This window comes from Oncorhynchus kisutch, linkage group LG13 (assembly GCF_002021735.2).
Source record: "Oncorhynchus kisutch isolate 150728-3 linkage group LG13, Okis_V2, whole genome shotgun sequence".
NCBI classification, from domain to species: domain Eukaryota; kingdom Metazoa; phylum Chordata; class Actinopteri; order Salmoniformes; family Salmonidae; genus Oncorhynchus; species Oncorhynchus kisutch.
In genome coordinates this window covers 46,916,194-46,938,535 of record NC_034186.2, presented here as the reverse complement: position 1 = coordinate 46,938,535, position 22,342 = coordinate 46,916,194, and the positions used below count along the sequence as shown (strand labels likewise).

At 40.1% G+C, this 22,342-nt stretch overlaps 2 protein-coding genes across 5 annotated transcripts in view; one reads left to right on the top strand and one right to left on the bottom strand.

The window, feature by feature from the left end:
- Positions 1-837: 837 nt before the first annotated feature.
- LOC109902261 (actin-like protein 6A) lies at positions 838-15,842 on the bottom strand. Of its 2 annotated transcripts, none has more exons than XM_020498486.2 (14): positions 15,645-15,822; positions 14,997-15,073; positions 13,609-13,783; positions 8,681-8,781; positions 8,154-8,251; positions 7,712-7,806; positions 6,295-6,416; positions 5,321-5,410; positions 2,470-2,531; positions 2,239-2,353; positions 2,043-2,123; positions 1,788-1,883; positions 1,601-1,687; positions 838-1,449 (listed from the first exon to the last, which is right to left on the bottom strand). In XM_020498486.2, the coding sequence occupies exons 1-14, from the start codon at positions 15,667-15,669 to the stop codon at positions 1,369-1,371; spliced, it is 1,305 nt and encodes a 434-aa protein (XP_020354075.1). In that variant the 5' UTR covers positions 15,670-15,822; the 3' UTR covers positions 838-1,368. The 2 variants fall into 2 exon arrangements, with proteins under 2 accessions (XP_020354075.1, XP_020354076.1); XM_020498487.2 differs by having other exon boundaries at positions 844-1,449; positions 6,310-6,416; positions 15,645-15,842.
- An 853-nt stretch (positions 15,843-16,695) lies between these two features.
- The window catches only part of LOC109902263 (guanine nucleotide-binding protein subunit beta-4), a 30,127-nt gene continuing 24,480 nt past the window's right edge, over positions 16,696-22,342 (top strand). The window contains exons 1-2 of one of the 3 annotated variants that reach the window (XM_020498492.2): positions 16,696-16,886; positions 21,727-21,821. The gene's annotated coding sequence lies outside the window, so the exon portion shown is untranslated. Of the gene's footprint in view, positions 16,887-21,726; positions 21,822-21,869; positions 22,195-22,342 lie in introns of those variants that run through there. The other 2 variants (XM_031786424.1, XM_020498493.2) reach the window with 2 other exon arrangements.

Here is a 22,342-nt window from a genome sequence, read left to right as displayed (position 1 = left end):
AGGGCTTTGCGGTCGAGGGCAGTGCAGTTGCCATACCAAGCAGTGTTGCAGCCATTCAAGATGATCTCAATGGTGCAGCTGTATAACTTTGAGGATCTGAGGGCCCATGCCAAATCTTTTCAGCCTCCTGAGGGGGAAGAGGTACTGTCGTGCCCTCTTCACGACTGTACGAGTATGTGTGGACCATGTTAAGTTCTTAGTGACAGCCCAGTCGATGTGGATGGAGGTGTGCTCACTCCCCATTCCCTGTAGTTCACGCTCTTACTAACATTGAGGGATTGTTTTCCTGGCATCACACTGCCAGGTTATGTGCCTTTTCCTACCAACCAGGGTTTCAAGAAAGTTGACAAAGACCTCAAGTCTTTGTCCATAGAGAGCCTCTGAACTTACATGAATGTGTACTTTACAGGTTAGTCCTACTGTTGCTTAGGCTGCTGCTCAGTCAATACTAAGATATTATCCTTTAACCATTTAATCAGTTCATTCAGGAAAAACTTTGTGCTCTCCTCTGAACTACTGCATATGACATACTGTACTCACCCATACTAGAATCTCTTTCTTTACAGAGTCAATGAAACATTCTCAGCTCCTTGGCTCCAGAGGGAGAGGCTTCAAATCAAATTATTTTCCTCATTAAATGACATCGCATTATTTTTTGTTGCCATTCATTTGCATTTTAGTTGGGGATTGTGTGGTGACTAACCACAACCTGTGAAATCATTTAAGCAGATGAGAATTTGTAAAATTATGCATCTGTTCTGCTGAAAAATGTAAATAAAGTGAATGTACACAAGTGCGTCAAATTAGTTGCAAGTGTCAAAACAGAATTCAAGAAAATCACTTAACAAATATTCCTTTTATTTTCAAGACAGCAAATAGCCAATCAAATATAAACATGAGTGAAATTAAATACAAATTTCATTTGCAGTGAATAATTGTCTTGGCATCATTAGAGAAGCTAATTCACTACCCCAAAATGGAAAGGTTTAAAGACAAATGACATTCACCTGACACCACATTAGATAATGCATAACCACTAACACTGCCCAAGTGTTTCTACCCGTCAAGAGGATTGATATCAAAATATCAGTCCTCTTATTAAATATACTGAAAATGAAATGGAATCAAAAAGGAATTTAGCCTCCCCCTCCCTCTTCATAGCAATGTGACACGGTTTGTTAGTCAATGTTTTCTACATAAAATTATAAAAAAGACAGACTTATCAGTTGTTGTTTTTTTTTTTTATCGTCAAAAACAGCAACCGTCCTTGGGTGTTCCAGAGTCCACATTAAAATGTTAAACTAGACACGTTGTTCTGGAGTTCTGGAGGCAGCAGAACATCAAGGGCACTTGATCAAGGGCAATCAATCAAGGGCACTTTCTGTCCACACACTGCTTACCACCCTCCTCGTACTCTTGTTTCGAGATCCACATTTGCTGGAAAGTTCCCTAGGGTAAAAGAAAACATGACACTTATTAGGTCAAAGTAATATCATGTTATAATAAAAAAAAATGTAAAAATCAGGCAAACACACAAATCATAGTGAGCTAGTGACCAGAAGCATTGCAATACAGTAAAAGTATATGGAAGTGAACTCACTAGTGATGCCAGGATGGAGCCTCCTATCCAGGCACTGAACCTGCGCTCCACCGTTGTGTTGTTGGCTATCAACTTCAGCCTCATGCTCTGAACAGAGGAGAGAAGACGGGCACCAAGATTACAAACTTTAAGAGTACCACAAATGGATGAAGTAAGTAATTGAGAAATAGTTTAGTGTAGCACTCACAGGGGGGGTCTTCTGAGAGAGTTCTCTGGTGAGTCGGTCCGTGAAGCCAGAGATGAGTGTGTTGCCGCCGGTGACCACCACACTACCATAAAGACCCTGGGACAAAGATCAAAAGTCAGTTCTGTAGAACCTCTTCATTCAAGTGGGGGAAAAAGATCAACTGACCTCAACCTTGCTTTAACATGTCATTCTGAATAACATAAACATACCAAGTGTCACTCACAAAATACATAGGTCTTGAATGTAGGCACCTACCGGCCGAATATCAATGTCACACATTCCCACACTGGTGGTCACCACGTGGCCGACTCCCAACATGGTGTTGCCAGACAGACCCTGTGGAGGAGAACCGGAACAGACTGTAAGAACACTGAACATTCTGAACACCACATTTCAGACAGGTCCGGTCACATAGGATGATTAAGGCTTTTTGACAATTGGCGATTCTTACCTTGGCATTGGAAGGGTCAAAAAGGCCCTCTGGAATCTTCAGCCTCTCTGCCCCAAAGTCACAGTTGTATCCATTGGGCAGCTCGTAGTGAACTGTGGGCATCTGGGCTGCAACTCTGTGGGAGAGAGGATTACATTTTAAAACAATGGCGAAATAACCCTTTAAGGGACGGAACTATTCTGTGGTGGTTATTGTGAAATGTTTGAATGGAGTAGATTATGGTGGACTCACTGTTCATCGTACGGCGAGTCTGAGACCTGCAGCACGGAGGCCTGGAAATCCTGGATCACAGTCTGGAGACAGGGCAAAAAACATTAAATACTCAAGCAGCAGGGCCTGACATTAACTTTTTTAGCCACTTGTAGGACAGATTTTTTTACTTGTCCAAAAGCTCAATTCACTTATCCCACCCGCCCAAAAAAGATCCGTTATAAATTAAGAGGGGCGATCTAAAGATGCATCAAAGAGCATGGGTAATATGACTCGGATTATGGCCTTGACTGATTGTTAATTTGAAAATGAATACAGTTGATTTGCAAATGAATAGAACATAAGAGAAGAATGATAGAAGAATAGAACATAAGAGAAATGATGGTTTCAATGACAGTGTTTTAAATAATTCTCAACATTTTCATGGTCGTATTTTTGGTTTTTGGTTATTTTTGGTTACTTTAAAACAAGGTGAGACACGATTCATAAAATGACATAAAATGTTCAGGTTTTAAACAATAACATTTATGGTTAAATAGTTTCCAAATGCTGACCACCTATGCACAGATTCAAGGTGGGTGATGTGCAAACAGGCACTATTTTATCTAAATGAACCGTGCCTCGAGTACATCGATAGAAACAAGCCTTTAGATGTTAATGTTAATTATCCTTCATTATGTTTGTCAAAAAATGACTGGCATTTAGCCTATATTTATGTAATTAGAAAGTCTTATTAAAGTTTGTCTACATTTTCTGGCGCCTCGCTCGTGTCAGTATCAGTTTAGACATGAGGCTGTAGGCCATACGCACTTACAGGGCCTTCAGAAAGTATTCACACCCCACAACATTTTGTTGTGTTACAGCATGAATTTAAAAAGGATTCAATTGAGATTTTATGTCACTGACCTAAACACAATAACATAATTCCACTTTGACTTTATGTTTTAGATTATTTACTTCTGAAAATGTATACAAAATTGAAAAGCTGAAATGTCTTGAGTCAATAACTATTCAACCTCTTATGGCAAGCCTAAATAAGTTCAGTCATACATTTTTTAGTAAGTAAGATAAGTGGCAAGGATGTACTCTGTGCAATAGTGTTAAACATGATTTTTGAATGACTACCTCATCTTTGTAACCCACACATACAATTATCTGTAGGGTCCCTAAGTAGAGCAGTGCATTTAAAACACAGATTCAACCACAAAGACCAGGGAGGTTTAATGCCTTGCAAAGGGCACCTATTGGTTGGTAGATGGGTAATAGAAAAATATATACACTACCATTCAAAAGTTTGGGGACACATAGAAATATCCTTGTTTTTGAAAGGAAAGCAAAATTTTTTGCCCATTAAAATAAGATCAAATTGATGTTGTAAATGACTATTGTAGCTGGGTCAAAATGGCCAGAAACGAAGAACTTTCTTCTGAAACTCGTCAGTCTATTCTTATTCTGAGAAATGAAGGCTATTCCATGCCAGAAATTGCCAAGAAACTGAAGATCTCATACAACGCTGTGTACTACTCCCATTACAGAACAGTGCAATCTGGCTCTAACCAGAATAGAAAGGGGGTGGGAGGCCCCGGTGCACTGAGCAAGAGGTCCACCAGTACATTAGTGTCTAGTTTGAGAAACAGACGCCTCACGAGTCCTCAACTGGCGGCTTCATTAAATAGTACCCGCAAAACACCAGTCTCAACGTCAACAGTGAAGAGTCATCTCCGGGATGCTGGCCTTCTAGACAGAGTCCCTCTGACCAGTGTCTGTTCTTTTGCCCATCTTTTCTTTTATTGGCCAGTCTGAGATATGTATTTTTCTTTGCAACTCTGCCTAGAAGGCCAGCATCCTGGAGTGGCCTGTACGAGATCTTCAGTTTCTTGGCAATTTCTCACATGGAATAAGCCTTCATGTCTCAGAACAAGAATAGACTGACCAGTTTCAGAAGAAAGTTCTTTGCTTCTGGCCATTTTGAGCCTATGATCGAACCAACAAACGCTTATGCTCCAGATACTCAACTACTCTAAAGGCCATTTTTTTTGCTTCTTTAATCAGAACAACAGTTTTCAGCTGTGCTATAATATAACTGCAAAAGGGTTTTCTAATGATCAATTAGCCTTTTAAAACGATACACTTGGATTAGCTAACACAATAAACTTAATCACAGGGCCAAATATACACTGGGGTTGCTTACCAAAGATGACATCGAGTGTTCCTGAGTGGCCTAGTTACAGTTTTGACCTAAATCAGCTTGAAAATCTATGACAATAATTGAAAATGGAATAGTGTGTAAATATTGTACAATCCAGGTGTTCAAAGTTATTTGAGACTTACCCAGAAAGACTCACAGCTGTAAATTGCTGCCAAAGGTGATTTTAACACGTATTGACTCAGGGGGTTGAATACTTATGTAAGCGTTTTCTCATTGGTATTTGATTTTTTTGCCTTTTAAATCTATTTTAATCCTACATTGTAATAAAACATTTTGGAAAAAGTCAAAGGGATGAGAATATTTTACAAAGGCACTGTAATAATAAATCCCCTACACTTTGACATGTAGCTAGGTTTTATTGTTTATGTACATGAAAATGTGATTTGAATATTATTCCAATGTTGGCCTCTCTGATTGGAGTAATTGTTTGATAGGCCTACTGTGATCCCCCCCCCCTTCTTGTCCATACGGACAAAGTAAATCTATATTCTTCTTCTCCAACAAGAGGACAAGTGTTAACTCACGAGCCCAGTAGCAGTAATGAAAATTCACTAAAGAAAATGTAAATGATGAAGACAGGTTTATATCACATCTATGATCCATATGATTCGGTGACACATAGGACTGTTTATGACTTTCTGTTTATGATAGCACACTACTTACATTACACATGTAGTTGTGCCAGGAACGGGTGACTTGGGGTAGTTTCTCCTTCTTCTTCCAGCTTGCTGGGGCTCCTTCACGTACTGCATCCTACAATGAGAAACGCTAAGATTAGCAGTGTGCCATCTCAATGGAAGAGAAGTACCCTGGTCCCAGATCTGTTTGTGCTGTTTATGGAAATGACCATAGGAGTTGGCGAGACAGCACAAACAGATCTGGGACCAGGCGTGAGAGTGTAATAATACGGAGCCAGGGATAAAAGGCTACCAAGTCTTGATGTCAGGAATATGAGGAATTCCTGATAAATTCAGAGAAATCGCATCTCAGAGTGTGACGGGCGAAGACAATCACAGGACAATGAAGAATGTCACATTTTGTGGTATGAGAAATCAAAATATGAAGGATGAATGGGATTCCTGTGAAGTCGGGTTCCTATCATGTTTCTTTCCCCTAGTGCTTATTCAATTATGGATATCGCTTTAGGTTTTGTAGATTGACTTTTTCAAGCATGCTGTGTGACATGCTCATTTAAATTCATGCTAATGCAAGTACAAGACAATAGAGAATGACAAGGGAATTCCAATTAACTAGACCACTAGACCAATGTAGGGCTTTTGGTATGGAGTTGATCAAACCAATTTTGTCTATACCAATTTTATGGCCCATGTCAACATGATGTTCATGCACGCAGTGTATGGGAACCAAAGAACTGAGTTAGAGCATCACTTGTATTAATTGTTATTGGTCAATCATTAAATTACAGACAGCCTTAATATTACATGCAGATACCCAAACAGACCCAAGTGACTAATGAAACGTCGAGCGGATGAAGGGAAATCCATGAGACAACATTAATATGTAAAGATATTTTTTTAAATATCTAAGTACTTACACCACCCCACCACCGTAACTTGAGGAATAGCACCAAAAAAAAGTGAGATGTGGAATCTCTGAAATGAGTAGTTTTGACTTACTTTAGCAGGTCTCACCTTTGAGGCAATCATGTAAGGAGGGACTATTTCAACATTTAACTCTTGAAATAGCTCTCTACATTGCATGCTCATAAAATCCCCAGCAAGGGGAGACTTGACAATGCCTGAAACAAAATACCAAAAAGGTGTCACTGATTGTTTTGGGGAAAGGATATTGAAGACAGCATCATTTTCATTTGCCGTCATGTCCAAAACACATATTTAGACTAAATAAATGCTCTATCATCTATCATTTATTTTCCCATCATTGGAACATACACTCAGTGCACAAAACATTATGAACACCTGCTCTATCCATGACAGACTGGCCAAGTGAAAACTATATTGGCGGTCACCTCTTAATCTACACTGATTTAAGTGAATGTATGCTTTTTGCTGGGGTTTTCACGCCCAATGCTGGGGTTTTCACGTATCAAGAACGGTCCACCACCCAAAGGACCACCAGAGAACTTTAGAACTGTGGGAAGCATTGGAGTCAACATGGGCCAGCATCCCTCTGGAACGCTTTCGATTCCTTGTAGAGTCCATTCCCCAACGAATCGAGGCTGTTCTGAGGTCAAGGGGGGGGGGGGGGTGCAACTAAAAATTAGGAAGGCGTTCCTAGCGTTTTGTACAGTCAGTGTATACACCAGCTAGGATGGCTTATAACATCTATGACATATACACAGGCCAAGAAAACTGAATGACTTAGCACCATTGTGAACGGAGGCATCGTGTCCTCATGTTTGTCCTTTAATGACCCTAACCTAATACTCCTTTTCCGAATTAACATTCCCTCATATTATATCAACTAAAAAGGCTTCATTGATTTCTGGGTAACACAATCCCCTAATTAATATGCCAGCCTGGACTCCTGTGCCATTCTCCTCAGTCTTGAATTTCAATGCAGCTCCGACTCAAATGGCCTCACTCCAGAAAGCCTAGCCCTTGCTACTTTGCCAAGATGGTTGCTTTAACCTAATAAAATAAAAAAAATATGTATCTTTACTGTAAGGGGATGATTTGGAGGTGGATACAATGTCAAACCTCTTTCCTGCGTCTCTTTACTTAATCTTACTGCTACCATACTTTCTATGGGGGTTCAATTTGTTGTAGGGAGGGACAGAAGTGTTACCCAGTTAATAGATTTTTGGGGTTTCCACAAGCTTGGTATTCAAAACCAAACCAAATCTGTATCTATATTAATTCATTTATACCCACATCATGAGACACAATGGCTTCAATGTGGATGGATGACATTTCTGGTCAAGTGTGTCCAAAAAGATTGTTATTGCAACTAACTCATAAGGGTAAGCGTTTATCATTCCTTTATTAGACAAATGTGTGGACATGTCCCATGGAAAGTAAAAACCACAAACCAAAATAGGAAGAGAGGGTGGTCGAAGAAGTGACAATTTACCTTGCTGAAGCACGTAACCGTCATGCACTGGAATGGCTGTTGTGTGTGTGGCTCCGCTGTCTAACACCAACCCTGTGGATCGTCCATTGGCAAAGCTCAGGCACTCAGAGTTAAGGAAAAGCACATTTCCACAGAGATGAAAATGTATTTTAGGCCAAACCCTTGTGTCAAAGTCACATGAGCAATAGCTAATGGCAAAATACAAATCTACTTTGGACGAGAGAAGTTTTCAATGAGACAAACCTGGATAAATAAAGGTTAAATAAAAGGAATAGAAAAACAAAACTGTTCAGGAGATGTTGGGGTCATTATTAAACAGCAGATGAATCGAATTTGACTAGTGTTTTATTACAGTAACACCACCAATCCACCACTTCAACCTTCCAACAACATCCCCATTTCATGTCAATCTACTCTGCAAGCCTGGATGGCTTAAGGATACGAAGACAGCACTGCTGTTTTACACAGGAAGAAGGCGGGAATGTTGTAATGCTCAAACATTAGCTCGGTTAGCTTCTCCCGCTTGGCTCGTGTGTTCCACTGCACAGAGATGAGAGAAAGAAGGGAAAACAGTGCTGTGTTCATTAGGGCACACCATAGCAAAATGTTTTTCAACTGAAAACGTGAACTAGCGTTTCTTACTGAACAAATATAGATAGTACCTTCTGTTTCAGAGTGTTTTCTTAATTTGGTGCCTAAACCAGCAGGACACCATATATACTTAATACCATATATCACAGTACTATATCACAGTATAGTAATTCCATAGTGGTTTGTTGTGATTCAAAATCAGGTGAGCCACTTTGGACATTGATGGCACGAGTGGCAGTTGGTGTTCACTGTAATTTCAACTTACATGGGGCTCATTCCATACTGAATGAGGTTATCACAAAACCAATGCACTATTACGGGGGGGTGTGAAAAAAATGACACGAGGCTCATTCCAAGCTGAGGGTGAGGCCTACTCACCGAGGCTTCTGACATGAGTACAGGATGCATGCTGGGTTCCGACTTGAAGTGCATCTTGTAGGTGTGGTCTAGGATGGCCTGGAAGCTGTCCCAGTCCTCGACTTCACAGATAAGAAAACAAAAACGCAAATTAATGAGTAAGAGGATGTCACAGGTAACCAGTGAAAAATTGGCACAAGAAAATCTATAGACAACAGGGTGGGCCAAGGTAGTTTTCATTGTATAAAAAAAAAAAAATAGGCCAGGCTCGACATTAACACAAAAAATAGTCGGACAATAAGAATATAGATGAGTTGTCTGAATGGACATGAAAAATAAAAATCACACAAATCGCAATATCAATAAATTACTCCAATCAGAATTAGATCATTGTTCTATGCATGCAATGTATTGCTGTTTTCCCAATTTCTGCAGAGCACAATCAAGTAGGATTGTATTGCATTGACAGGAAGGAGAGGGCTTTCAATCATCCCCGGTTGTGCGCTTTTGAGATCAAAGCATGTGTGCACATTTGTTGATATTCCTTGCTAATTAGTGCGTTACTTGCAGTTAAAGAGTTGTCACGATAGCAGAATTTTGACTACGATGCCAGGTTTAGTCAGGCGTTGGAACTGGTTCAGGGAACAGAACTGAAAACAACTAAATTATTCAAGCAACAGAATCAGAACGAAAGTTAACTTTTTGTTTGTTCCGGGCATTTTATTCCAGTCCCACAAAAATCGCAACAAAACATCCAATGCAAAGTCCTTACTCGGTCACTTAGAAACATATTCCAGTGTCTGCCTGCCAGCTGGAAATCTTTGCCGGTGGGTGTAGGGTACCTGCCCCTCTTCCTCCAAAGCCTAGGTTGCAGTAGCCTACTGATGATGTAGGCCTTTTAATTATAGAAGAATGGATAAACTTTTAATGATAACTTTAGTTGGGCTATCACGTTTCACATTGGATTAATTAACCACAAAAAGGTAAGAAGTGTTTTTAATTCTAGTGCTGCTCTGCACACACAAGCTAACTAGCTAAAGTTTGCTCTGGTCCAATGTTAAGACAAGTCTCTGAAGTTCAAAGACTTGTCTGTCCATGGTGACTGGCAGCACAGTGCACAGTGTGTACGTTTGTTTTTCATTATGATTAAACTATGCTTTTATGGCAGAAGACAATTTGCTCTTAACGGCTTTCCTATAAAGATTAAATAGTTTACCTGCTCTATAACAAGCTGCTCTATCTGCACTGATTGGTGAAGTAATTTAATGTCGAGCTAAATGAACAAAAAAAAAGATTTGAGTTTTAAAAACTGACAGAGGAGCGATATGGGCCTCCCGAGAGACGCAGCGGTCTAAGGCACTGCATCGTAGTGCTTGAGGCGTTACTACAGACCCGGGTTTGATCCCAGGCTGTGTCACAGCCGGCCGTGACTGTGAGACCCATGAGGCGGTGCACAATTAGTTTAGCGTAGTTCGGGTTAAGGGAGGTTTTGGCTGGGATTCCCTAGTCCAATCCCGCTCTAGTGACTCCTTGTGGCAGGCCGGGCGCCTACAAGCTGGCTTCAGTTGGCAGCTGGATGGTGTTTTCTCTGACACATTGGTGCAGCTGCCTTCCAGGTTAAGCAAGCAGTGTGTAAAGAAGTAGTGTGGCTTGACAGGGCGTGTTTAGGAGGACGCATGGCTCTCGACCTTCGCCTCTCGAGTCCGTAGGGGACTTTTGTGATTTTGGATATCTCAAAATTGGGGAGAAAAAGGGTTAAAAGTACAACAAAAATTAAACAAATTATAATAATTGTATAAAAAAAAGGAATGATTATAAACCAATATTTTTTTTTATATGAACCGGTTCAGAACTTTATTTTTCTGGTCAGAACAACAACACAAAAAATGGTTAATTTCAGAACGAAACGATGGGGAAATAATTTGTTTCAATTCCTGGGTTTACTATCACGAACACAGAACAAATATATAAAACGCAACATGCAACAATTTAAGATTTTACTGAGTTACAGTTCATAAGGAACACAGTCAACTGAAAGAAATGTATTCAACTCTAATCTATGTATTCCACAACTGGGAATACAGATTTGCATGTTTTGGTCACAGATACCTTAAAAAAAATTTTTTTTTAAGAGTTAGGGGTGTGGATCAGAAAACAAGTCTGTTTCTGGTGTGACCACCATTTTCATGCAGTGCGACACATCTCCTTTGCATATAGTTGATATTGCAAAGTTTGCTTGATATTGTCAGGAACTGGAACACACAGTCGTACACGTCGATCCAGAGCATCCCAAATATGCTCAATGGGTGACATGTCTGGTGAGTATGCAGGCCATGGAAGAACTGGGACAATTTCAGCATCCAGGAATTGTGTACAGATCCTTGCGACATGGGGGAGTGCATTATCATTCTGAAACATGAGGTGATGGCAGCGGATGAATAGCATGGTTATGGTACTCAGGATCTCATCACCGTATCTCTGTGCATTCAAATTACCATTGATAAAATGTGTTCGTTGTCGGTAGCTTATGCCTGCCCATACCATAACCCCACCATGGGTCACTTTGTTCACCCATCTACACACAATACCCAATAATGACAAAGTAAAAACATGTTTTTAGCAAATATTAGCTAATTTATTGAAAACGAAATATAGAAATATTTAATTTACACTCAATACTTTGTAGAAACACATTGGGCAGCAATAATGGTTGTGAGTATTTCTGGGTAAGACTAAGAGCTTTCCACACCTGGATTGTGCAACATTTGCCCATTATTCTTTTCAAAATTCTTCAAGCTCGGTCAACTTGGTTGTTGATCATTGCTAAACAACCATTTTCAGGTCTTTGCCAAAGAATTTCAAGTAGATTTAAATCAAAACGGTAACTCGGCCACTGAGGAACATTCACTTTCTTCATCGGTAAGCAACTCCGGTGTATATTTGGTCTTGTGTTTTAGGTTATTGTACTGCTGAATTCATCTCCCAGTGTCTGGTGGAAAGCAGACAGATTTTCCTCTAGGATTACATTCATTTTTTTATCCTGAAAAACTCCCCAGTCCTTAACGTTTACAAGCATACCCATAACATGATGCAGCCACCATTGTGATTGAAAATATGGAGAGTGGTACTTAGTAATGTGTTGTATTGGATTTGCCCCAAACATAACACTTTGTATTCAGGACAAAAAGTGAATTGCTTTGCCACATTTTTCGCAGTATTACTTTAGTGACTTATTGCAAAGAGGATGAATGTTTTGGAATATGTTTTATTCTATACAGGCTTCCTTTTAACTGTCAATTAGGTTAGTATTGTGGAGTAACTACAATGTTGTTGATTCATCCTCAGTTTTCTCCTATCAGCAAGTAAACTGATAACTGTTTTAAAGTCACCATTAGCCTCACAGAGAAATCCCTAAATGCGGCTTCCTTTTTCTCCGGCAACTGAGTTAGGAAGGACGTCTGTATCTTTGTAGTGACTGGGTGTATTGATACACCATCCAAAGTGTAATTAATGACTTCACCATGCTCAAATGGATATTCATTGTCTGCCTTTAATTTGTATATATACTTTTTTTTTTTTACCCATCTACCAATAGCTGCCCTTCTTTGTGACGCATTGGAAAATCTCCCTGGTCTTTGTGGTTGAATCGGTGTTTGAAATTCACTGTTTGACTGGGACCTTACAGATAATTATATGGGAGTACAGAGATGTGGTAGTCATTCAAAAATCATGTTAAATACTATTACTGCACACCGAGTGAGGCCATGCAACTTATTATGACTTAAAAAAAAATATAAAATGTACATTTCTAATCCTGAACTTATTTAGGCTTGCCATAACAAAGGGGTTGAATACTTATTGACTCAAGATGTTCCTGCTTTTCGTTAATAAAAAAAATGTATCAAAACATAATTCCACTTTGACAATATGGGGAATTTTATATTCAGGCTATAACACAACAAAATGTTAAATAAGTCAAGGGATGTGAATACTTTCTGAAGGCACTGCATCTCTTTGGGCAATGCATACAGGTCATTTGCTGCTACAAATAAGGTCCAGTACTGTTGAATAATTAAGGTGTGCATGCATAGTGCATACGTCTCGTCACACAACTGCATTTTATTAGCCTACCGCTCATCTCTGTTGCTGGGTCAGATACTGGAGAAAAAAAAAAAAAAGACTGATGAACTTTGCTAATTTTAGCGAAGTGTGCGAATAATGATCCAGGTCAGCACTCTAAGGAGGTCTCTGATGCCATAGTGCTCCTCTGCGTCAATTAAGATTGCTGTCACACTTCTCTAAATAGTCCAACTCCCCTGTACTGAATTCAGATTAACAACAGTCAGGTCATCATTACCTCCATATCGACAGCTTGAAGGACCATGTAAGCAATGTCCTAAATGGCAATCTCATAAAAATATTTAAAATGGGGTGGACAAAAACAACACCTCGTTTTCAGTTACTTCCCATTTCCCATTTGAGATGGCTAGCCTGTTATATTTACTGGCATCAAATCAGCACCATGGAGAGTTCGTGAGAAAGAAACCCAACATCTACGCCATGATGGATCTCAGTCTGACCAATGAACAACCATCATTTCTCTTTTCTAACAAAGACCACCCTCTTCATAAACCTCGAATCACTGTTGAATGCTGATCATTTCAACATAGTGGCAAAGCATATACACAGGGGAAGCCTCTGGAGACACTGACCACAGACAAACAGAGCAGTCCAGATAAGGATCCTCTCCCAAAACATTGTGCAGTGTCATAGATGATGAAGGCATCACTGAGCCTGGCATTCCCTCTACCATACTATCTAGGGGCCACTTCACAGGACCAGCAGCATTTGCTCCACCAACTTTATGAGGATTTTAATTTCATCACAGCAGAATACTGTCTATACAACTTACACATTGCCTACGATCAAGTCGGGGAAGAGAGACTCACTCATGCCGTTTTTGAGCGGTGACATGACCTCCATGTTCTCACGGGCCACCCTCAGCTGGTTAGTGTCGATGAAGTAGTTGGTGCCCTGCTTGCCCTTGTCCCCGCCGTCTGTCTCCATTGGGGTGCTGCCATCCTCTCTGTCCAGGGTCACACCGATCACTGTGGGGAAGTCAGCCTATGTGCAGAAAGAAATGTATATAACATGGGCCAACTCAGAGGAATGGAACGGGAGCACTCGGTTGTGTAAGTAGGCTAATTCTTGGGGCAGGTCTGAGATAATGGCATTTTAATCCATTGTTTCTATCACTACTGTCCAGAATACTGTCAGTGAAACATGACTGTATTTTCTCCAACTAAAGGTGGAACACCTTTTTGCTAGTTTGCAGAACAATGTAATTTGTTATGGCAAACAGCATCAGCAACAATGAAACAACTATAACCTCGCCCTAGCCCTTGATCATGACTCTCAGTTCTATTACATTACACATGTGGGGGTCACAAGGCAACACGGAGAACACCAACGCGTTCGTGAGATTCTCATCTTTCCATATAGTGGTCATATATTAGACTGTAGACCGCTTGGACGCTACAGACATTTGTGTGAGAAGACCAATTTTCGGGACGTTTCATGTTCTGACAAACACTGCTGTAGCCTGGCCGCCTTCCACCGCAGATGCGGAAGACTGACACAGGCAGATGGATTGAGACGCAGCCTATGCAAGAAAAACATATCTCTAGCTTAAACTGATTTTGATGGGGACTTTTTAAAAATTATGTTACTTGGATTGGTCAACAGACTTCTTAATAGAACATGTAAGGTCCTTGGACTAAGAAGTAATGTTAGGCTATCCTATAGTCCAACTTTTTGTTGATTATGGTTTACCGTTGACAACTGTGTCGCTACTGTGTGCACTAATGAATAGACCCCTAGATAGTGGCACCTTCATGTCTACTGATGACAGAGGTGTTAATGAGTTAGGCAAATGGGCAATTCCACAATAACAGTGATTCTGAAACTCAGATTTTTCAAACAAAAAAACAATTATTGCAATATTAAATCCTAAAACAATGCACAAGGACTGCTTTTAACAATTTACACATCAAATGTTACAAAAACATATTTACTTGAAGAACAGTGCAGTTTCAAAGTTTGGTAACACACCATTCTGTTATCAAACTTTGGATGGACTGTTCTTCAAGTCTCAGCACTTTGTTACCATGGAATTGCCCAAAAGTAAGTACGACAGGAACTGACTACCTAAACCTAATTCATGCTCACTGTCATGGGTTACAGTCCTCATTTCCTGACATTGATATACCCTCTAAATGAAAATGAATATGTAGAGGAAGATGCATAGTTAATCAGGTCACTAGACTAGGACACTTACCTTGGGACAATCTTCTCCAGCATAGCCAGCTCTCACTGTGTATGATCCTATGTCAAACACCAGGGCTCCAACCTCATCTGCAGAGAGAGTAAGCACAAGTGAATAAATGACACAACAGTAAGCAATGTGTTTACTTACGTCAAGACTAGAGGCTAGCTTAATTGACCACACTTGGCAACTAACGTTAGTTACATTTCTACTAAGGAAGCTAGAGAACGTTTTAAAAAGTCACTGAATGCAATCTAAACTTGTTTTGGTAGAACTTGCAGATAGCCTAACTAGCTAGCTAAAATAGAAAGCAAGCTAACGTTAGCGTGTAATTCATCTGCAAAGGGCTGTTAGCCATGCAGCTAGCGAGTTAGCTAGTAGCATCTTTCAGTCATTGTTGGCAGGCACGCTGGCAGTTATGTTCGGTAAATCACAAAGTAAGAAGTGCATGAGAGAAAATAAATGATTATGCCCGTCATTGATAACTAGCTATTAAGCTAGCTATATGCTAAAGATAACACCAGTCTGCAGATCACCTACTAACAGGTTAGCTAGCTGTATGTAGTTGTCTCCTACTACTGTTAGCTAGTTACTGGTAGCTAACTACGGCACAACGTGGCGAGTTCATTCATTTAATTTTGACCGCAAAATCACACTCACCGCCTCCATACACTCCGCCACTCATCCTCTCAAATTATAAAAACAGACAAATATAAATTTGTGGATAATACGATTAACGAAAATTTCCCGTCAGCTAGCTAAACGTTTTATCACAACAAAAGAAATGCATAAACGTGAATCAACCTAACGGGCGCCATATAGCTGTTACCAGGCAATCCAATCAAACGTTTCAACGGCACCACTAAATCCGCCTCTGTACGTGACGTCAAAGTTAAGTTACTATGAGAGGAAGAGGGGCTGTTTCAGATGACAGGGAATACATTTTGATAGTGAACCTAACTGTGTTTGACATTGTGTACAATTTGAGCACAATTCAGTCCCTATACATCAATGGTTAGAGAATGGTATGGTAAATATGACCAGTCAAATTGTCCATATTTGTTAATTTGTTTTAGTGTAATGGGCCTTATTATTTGACTGTCAATTGGTAGGGCAACTAACTGTGTTTGTGTGTGTGCGCATGTCAAAGACATTAATTTATAAATCAAAATAATATTGTATTTGTCATAAACTTTGTAAACAACAGGTGTAGACGAACAGTGAAATGCTTACTTACGGCCCTTTTCAACAATGCAGAAACAGAAAAAGAGAAATAGAAAAATAATAACACATGGAATAAATACACAACGAGTAACAGTAACTTGGCTACTATTAGCAGCCATTATCATGTATTTGCATATTTTGGCCAGGTGATTAATTGAATCAGGTTGCTGTCAGCTCTGACAGTTGCAGTGTGCAACTTGCATGGTATTTTAATGATTGCCATTATCAAGCTGCCCTCAGAAATAAAGTTCTATCCCTTTAAAAAAAAGAATACTACCCACGGTCTCTTTTGCTCATGCCCCCCTCCACCACTCACCCCCTCCCACCCACCGCCTGCCAACACCCCCCCCCACACACACACACACACACACACACACACACACACACACACACACACACACACACACACACACACACACACACACACACACACACACACACACACACACACACACACACACACACACACACACACACACACACACACACACACATCCAGCCCTCATCCTCATGCATCAGCTCTCTCTACATTACTGCTCTTCCTTGCAACATCCACAGTCACTGAGCATAGAGGAAGAACTGAAACCACACACCGTCTGTCTGCTTACAGTCCATGTACTTAAGGACGTATGTGGAAAACGCCTACTTCCTCTCCCACTTATCTGCACTGAAAAAAAGGTAAAAGCTGAATGCATTTTACTGTCAATGCTGTTTTTGTACATATTGTCTTATGTGTGTATGGCATGAGAAGATTATGTAGTAGGCAAGTCAGACTCATATCAGCTGTGAATGTGGCTCCAAGCAAGGTGTGGTCCGTGTGTGTGTGTGTGTGTGTGTGAGTATGTGTGAGTATGTGTGAGTATGTGTGAGTATGTGTGAGTATGTGTGAGTATGTGTGCGTGTGCATTTGTGTGTGCATCATTGCCACACAAGTCTGAGGTAATGGCTTGGTCTTTTCTTATGTCTTGAGCCTGGGGTGCACCAAAATGTCAAATCAAATTAATTGCGGGCTTATGCTTACTAATGAATTAGTAATCGGGTATCACAGGGTTTCGACTGTGAAGGGAGGTGCAGTCTTTTTTTGTGTATCATTTTTTGATGAAGAGAGAGGGGCCAAGTGGAATTCATTTTTTAAATATCTTGACAGTTAATAGAATCAGAACAGTTACTGTCAATTCATTTCTCAAAAAGAGATGGAGAACATGTCTCTGTTGAACATTTCAGAGATTCAACAGAGACATGACTTTGTCCTGAGTCACTTCATAGGAAACATACTGCAGGTCAGCTCAAGTCTTGTATTGTTAATTACATCTCTGATTTGAGCAAGTCTTATTGGGATTCCCCTGGACTGCCACACTGTCCTTTTCTCACTTCTTCTCTTAGTCCATTTCCTCTTGAGCTTCCTCCCTAAAAACAAAACAAATACTCATGCAGTTTAAGAGGCTACATCACCTCAATTTGGTTGTTGTCTTTGAATATGGAAACACTGCTGGTAGGTTCTCCCACAAAGTTAGAACCATTTAAAGTAAGGCACCATAGCAACTTTCCAGTGTATGTGCCTGTGTTTATCCCCTGGCAGTGTACATCTGGTGTATACTTGGCCAACTCCATCTGCATAGTACTGAGGTGCACTATTACGATCAGTGTCACGCTTCTCTAGTGTGTGACTCAGACACTGCACGAGAGGCATTATCACAGAAATGATGAGGACACTTCAGCAAGCTGCCACTGTGACAGCCTCTTATGGGCCAACAATAGCTCTGAGATAAGACATCAACCTTCCAATGGAGCAGAGGTATTGCCTGTAGTTATGCTTTATGTTCACCAAGAGATTCGGATTGATTAATTGTTTTGGAAAACTACAGCATCAGTGGGTCCCGTTGGAATAGGTTATAGGGTTTATCACGTTTAGGATAGGGAGCGAGGTTTACTGTTCATCTTATTGTCTTTTCAGACTTCGTTTCAGTGAGTATACAATCATCTTATGCATACACATGTAGAAATACAGAGCAGGGCCCATATTTTCTATCATATGCAAAAGAGCACCAGTGTATATATCAGCAACGCCCGCACACAAGGCGAGACCAGCCATCGCAAAACAATGGATGCCAAATTATATAAATGTTAAAGGATTTATTTTACAGTCTGTTCATCAGATGGCGAGATGGTTGATGAATAGTTGTTTCCGAATGGCTCGTTTCAAATGGGTCGGGCCATGCCAGGCAGTGAAAGCATGTGCAACTCTAGATGTGTCAATGTCTATTTTCCTCCACAGATGTAGAGTGGCAGAGAGGGAGGCGCTGAACCAGAGAGGTGCGCATATTTTAAGTCACTTTAGCACTCTTCAAGAGGGCCTTTTTCAATGATCCATTATGCATACAACTCTGGCCCTCCCTGGTATTTCTCCTACCTTCTTGACGTCAGTTGCCATTTGTGAGGGTTGCCCAGGCAACGGCCAACCTCCCCTGGAGATATGTCTGGTGGCCTGATATAGCCTTTTAAGGGTTTACTGTTTGCACACGTTTTAATTGCCTTTGATACACTGGCAGTACTACATGTAGGTCATTGGAGTACATCAGGCGTGAAAAAAAATGGGAACGCATATAAAAATAGCATATCAAAAGCTATTCTGGCATGATATCCCATTAGTGCTTCTCATCTCCTCTCAACTTGGGCACCTACATATTGTGTTAATGGCTGTTTCGGAGCAGTCCTCCAAGGGCATTATGTACCCTAAAATGGTAGCAATGAAGTTCAAAGTGAGATTATGTGATCTGGTATGATTGCTTGTTGCAGGCTATTAATTTGTAACACCCTATGTGTGCTATTATAGTGTATGGTATTAAAGTAGGCATTGCCTAATTATTTTACCTACACTTGTATTATTACAGTCACATTTTTTACCATAATGTAAATAATTCCAGCAATCAAGGGGACATTTGTTAATTAAGGATATCAATGCATCATCTTCATCAGATACAGTATTTAAGCAAGCAAAATTCCCCATTCTCTCAATTTTCTCCTAAGTGTTTTACGAAGTGTTACTGTGTCTCAGTTTTAGACAGTTCCCATTGCAATGGTAGGTTAGGGTGTGTGAAAATGGTTATCTGTCATGCCTGGAAGACAATAGAGATATTGTACACACAGGGTACCTGGTCCAGAGCTCTGAGGCTATTTATAGCTTCTGCAGCATCTTTTTTTTCCAGACATCAAGCTATTGATGTTCTATTTTTACAGTGCAATTCGCTCCCTCCCTCTCCTTTTGGTTGCCAAGCGATTGACCAAGGGATCAGATTGAAGAATGATGTGCCGCTTGCTGGACACCCTGACTCTGATTTTCAGTTGGTTAATGAACTCTTTCAATATGGGATGGATGACACCTATGAGATGGTTGGAGGGTTGATTACAAAAACGATTGCAAATTTCTATTTTACCCTTCACATCTAATCACCAAGCCCGAAAGAAAGAAAGCCACTGGGATGCATTTCAGTTCATTTACTTGATAGTTTACTGACTTGATTGTTGTGGCCTTGCTTTTATTGGAAATAGAAATCTGTTATGATTTTTCATAGATTCATCTGAATTTGATTATTGGCTACAAAGCTACTAACATTATTGTGTAGTTGTCAAGGTGAGCCAAGTTTTGTCTCTACAACATTTATATACGGCAATATTAGGGCTGCCCAGGCCAGAATATTGCATTTAGCCACACCTAGGTGAAAAGGTTTCAAAACTAAATGTAATTTGCCCTGTGTTGTGTTACAGCGGACGTGACTAACACCTCTTTTTTTCGGAGAAACGAGAGATATCAGCTAATATTGGAATATATGACGTTGATATAAAACTGCGAGAGTACTGCCAAAATTTGACAGGAATAGATTATGTTCTGTCTTGTTGTGGTGATGTTCACACCTCAGAATAGTTAAATGTTACATCATTTCAGACATGAATTGGCTAAATCATTCGATTGCATTTAAAGTTATGACATCCTGTGATTTTCATCAGTCTTTTGATTGATGTTAATGGCCTCCACAGCATATCAAACCCTGCAACATAGGCCTACATCCTCGAATTAACAACATGTGACTCTCTACTAGCTATTATTTTAATCCTAATCCCTATAATGCATTCAGGAAAAGGGATCGACTGAGGTAATCTACTGCTGTATGAATTCAATTAGACTTAATCTGACCCCATGCTATTCCAAAAGGAAACCAAGGGCTGTGCAACTTTCATCTCCCCTTCATTGATTATAGCTCTCGCAGAGATGAGGAAAAGCCTATCCCACTGCTCTCTTTCATTGGCTCCATAAAAAATTCAGCATGTCCTAATGGAGAGAAATCCTATTCTACTATTTACCCCCTTTACACTGGAGCCAGACCAGACACACCTTTCCCTGGTGCTATCAAGAATGATCAGAAATGACTAAACACGTACATGATGAATCATATGATACAGGTTCAGAGCACCAGAAACATATAGCTCAATTTAACTGGCACTTTTAGTGTGTGCACAATGTGAGAGATCTTCAGGATTGGATGAATGCGCAGGCCTATAGGTAGTCTGTATAAGTATGCCCTAGGTGTGTATAATGGTTATCCCAATAATCATTTTATTTCAGTACTACAATATATCTAGATAATTAATTGGTACTTGCCTACATAAGACAAAACATTTAGCCTATTACAGTAAGAACTGTAATTAAAAAAAGAAGTGTTTTGTATTGTAAGAACATAGTATTCAGTATGGCAATTCATGTTTTGCATATCAAGAGAGAAAATGGTGAAGGCCTAATCACACAGAACTGACAAAGTCTTCAAAACAACTTGCATTGATAATCACTTATGAACATTTAGAAAACACTGAATTACATTGTAATTGCCTGATAGTAAAGCACTCTGTCATCCCCTTCCTGCACACTTTAGCCTACTTCCCAATGCTCAATCCACTGTATGGCTCCGAAGCCACAACTGTAACCATACAACATGATGAAGGAAGGAATAAAACATGTAGTCGGCGTTACAAGCTCATTAAACCAAGAATAACATTTTAAAACAATATCGTATCGTTCAGACCTCCGCGATAGGTGTTCACCTACACTGTAACAATTTGTTTCCTGTACTCAGTTCTTTCTTTTTGTTGAGGGAGCTGACAGTCAATACCATTTTCCTGTGGGTGAAACAAAGCTATTGCGACACGATTGATTTGGTCCTTATTGTACAAGGAAACGGGACACTTCTCTAAGTGGAGAAAAATCACTGATATAAATCAAGATATTGTCTTAAGAATACGTTTAAACGTGTTTTAGGAATGAGTAAAATGAACATGTACGACATCTCTGCGAGTGCACCCCTCGGCGTAGGCTGTTGCCATGTTCCCAGTTTCTTCATGGGTGTGGTGATTAGATTGCTTGGTGAACGTTCAGTCTAATCCTGCCAGAGTTGCGCGACTGGCTGGCCCTTTAAATCTGTTAAATTGTCTGAAAACTAATAGCGCTATCTTGACATTTCTTTCACAGCTGGGACCATGTATGCCATTTGAAAACGGACTACTGTGACACAGATTGGAACGACGTGGAAATCCCCCCCCCCCCCAAAAAAAATCCAGTTTCAGGTAATAACGTGTGCTCTGAAGAGCTGTATCTCTTAGCATTTTCTTGCCTTTTATTTCCTGCTTTGGGTAAACCCTAGGCTATAGCCTACAATACGGCGTGATGTCGGCCTTTGTTTTGCGTTGAGGTTGCAAAACATTAGGGGAGCAATTTATACGTTAAAAAGCGACGTGTTGAGTAGTGGTCATCTTAATAGCTAATTATATCTATTTCAAGGCTTGCTGTTTTTCTCGGTGAAGCTTTTATTGGTGAAAATTCGGTGTTATCGAAACGCGGCCTTTTACTGTCAAATCACCGTCGGACGGAAATTAACTAGCCTACTGTAGGCTATAGGATACAAATCTATATTCACGAATATAACGAAGCCTTATTCAGGTATGTAGAGCAAGATACCGGGAGTATTTTACATATATATTTTTACATTTACATTAATCAATTATAGATTACATTCTGCCTTCATTCGAGCGGCAATTTGTAGCAAGGCTGCCAATGTAACGGCGCGCATATTGCTTAGTTTCCTAGT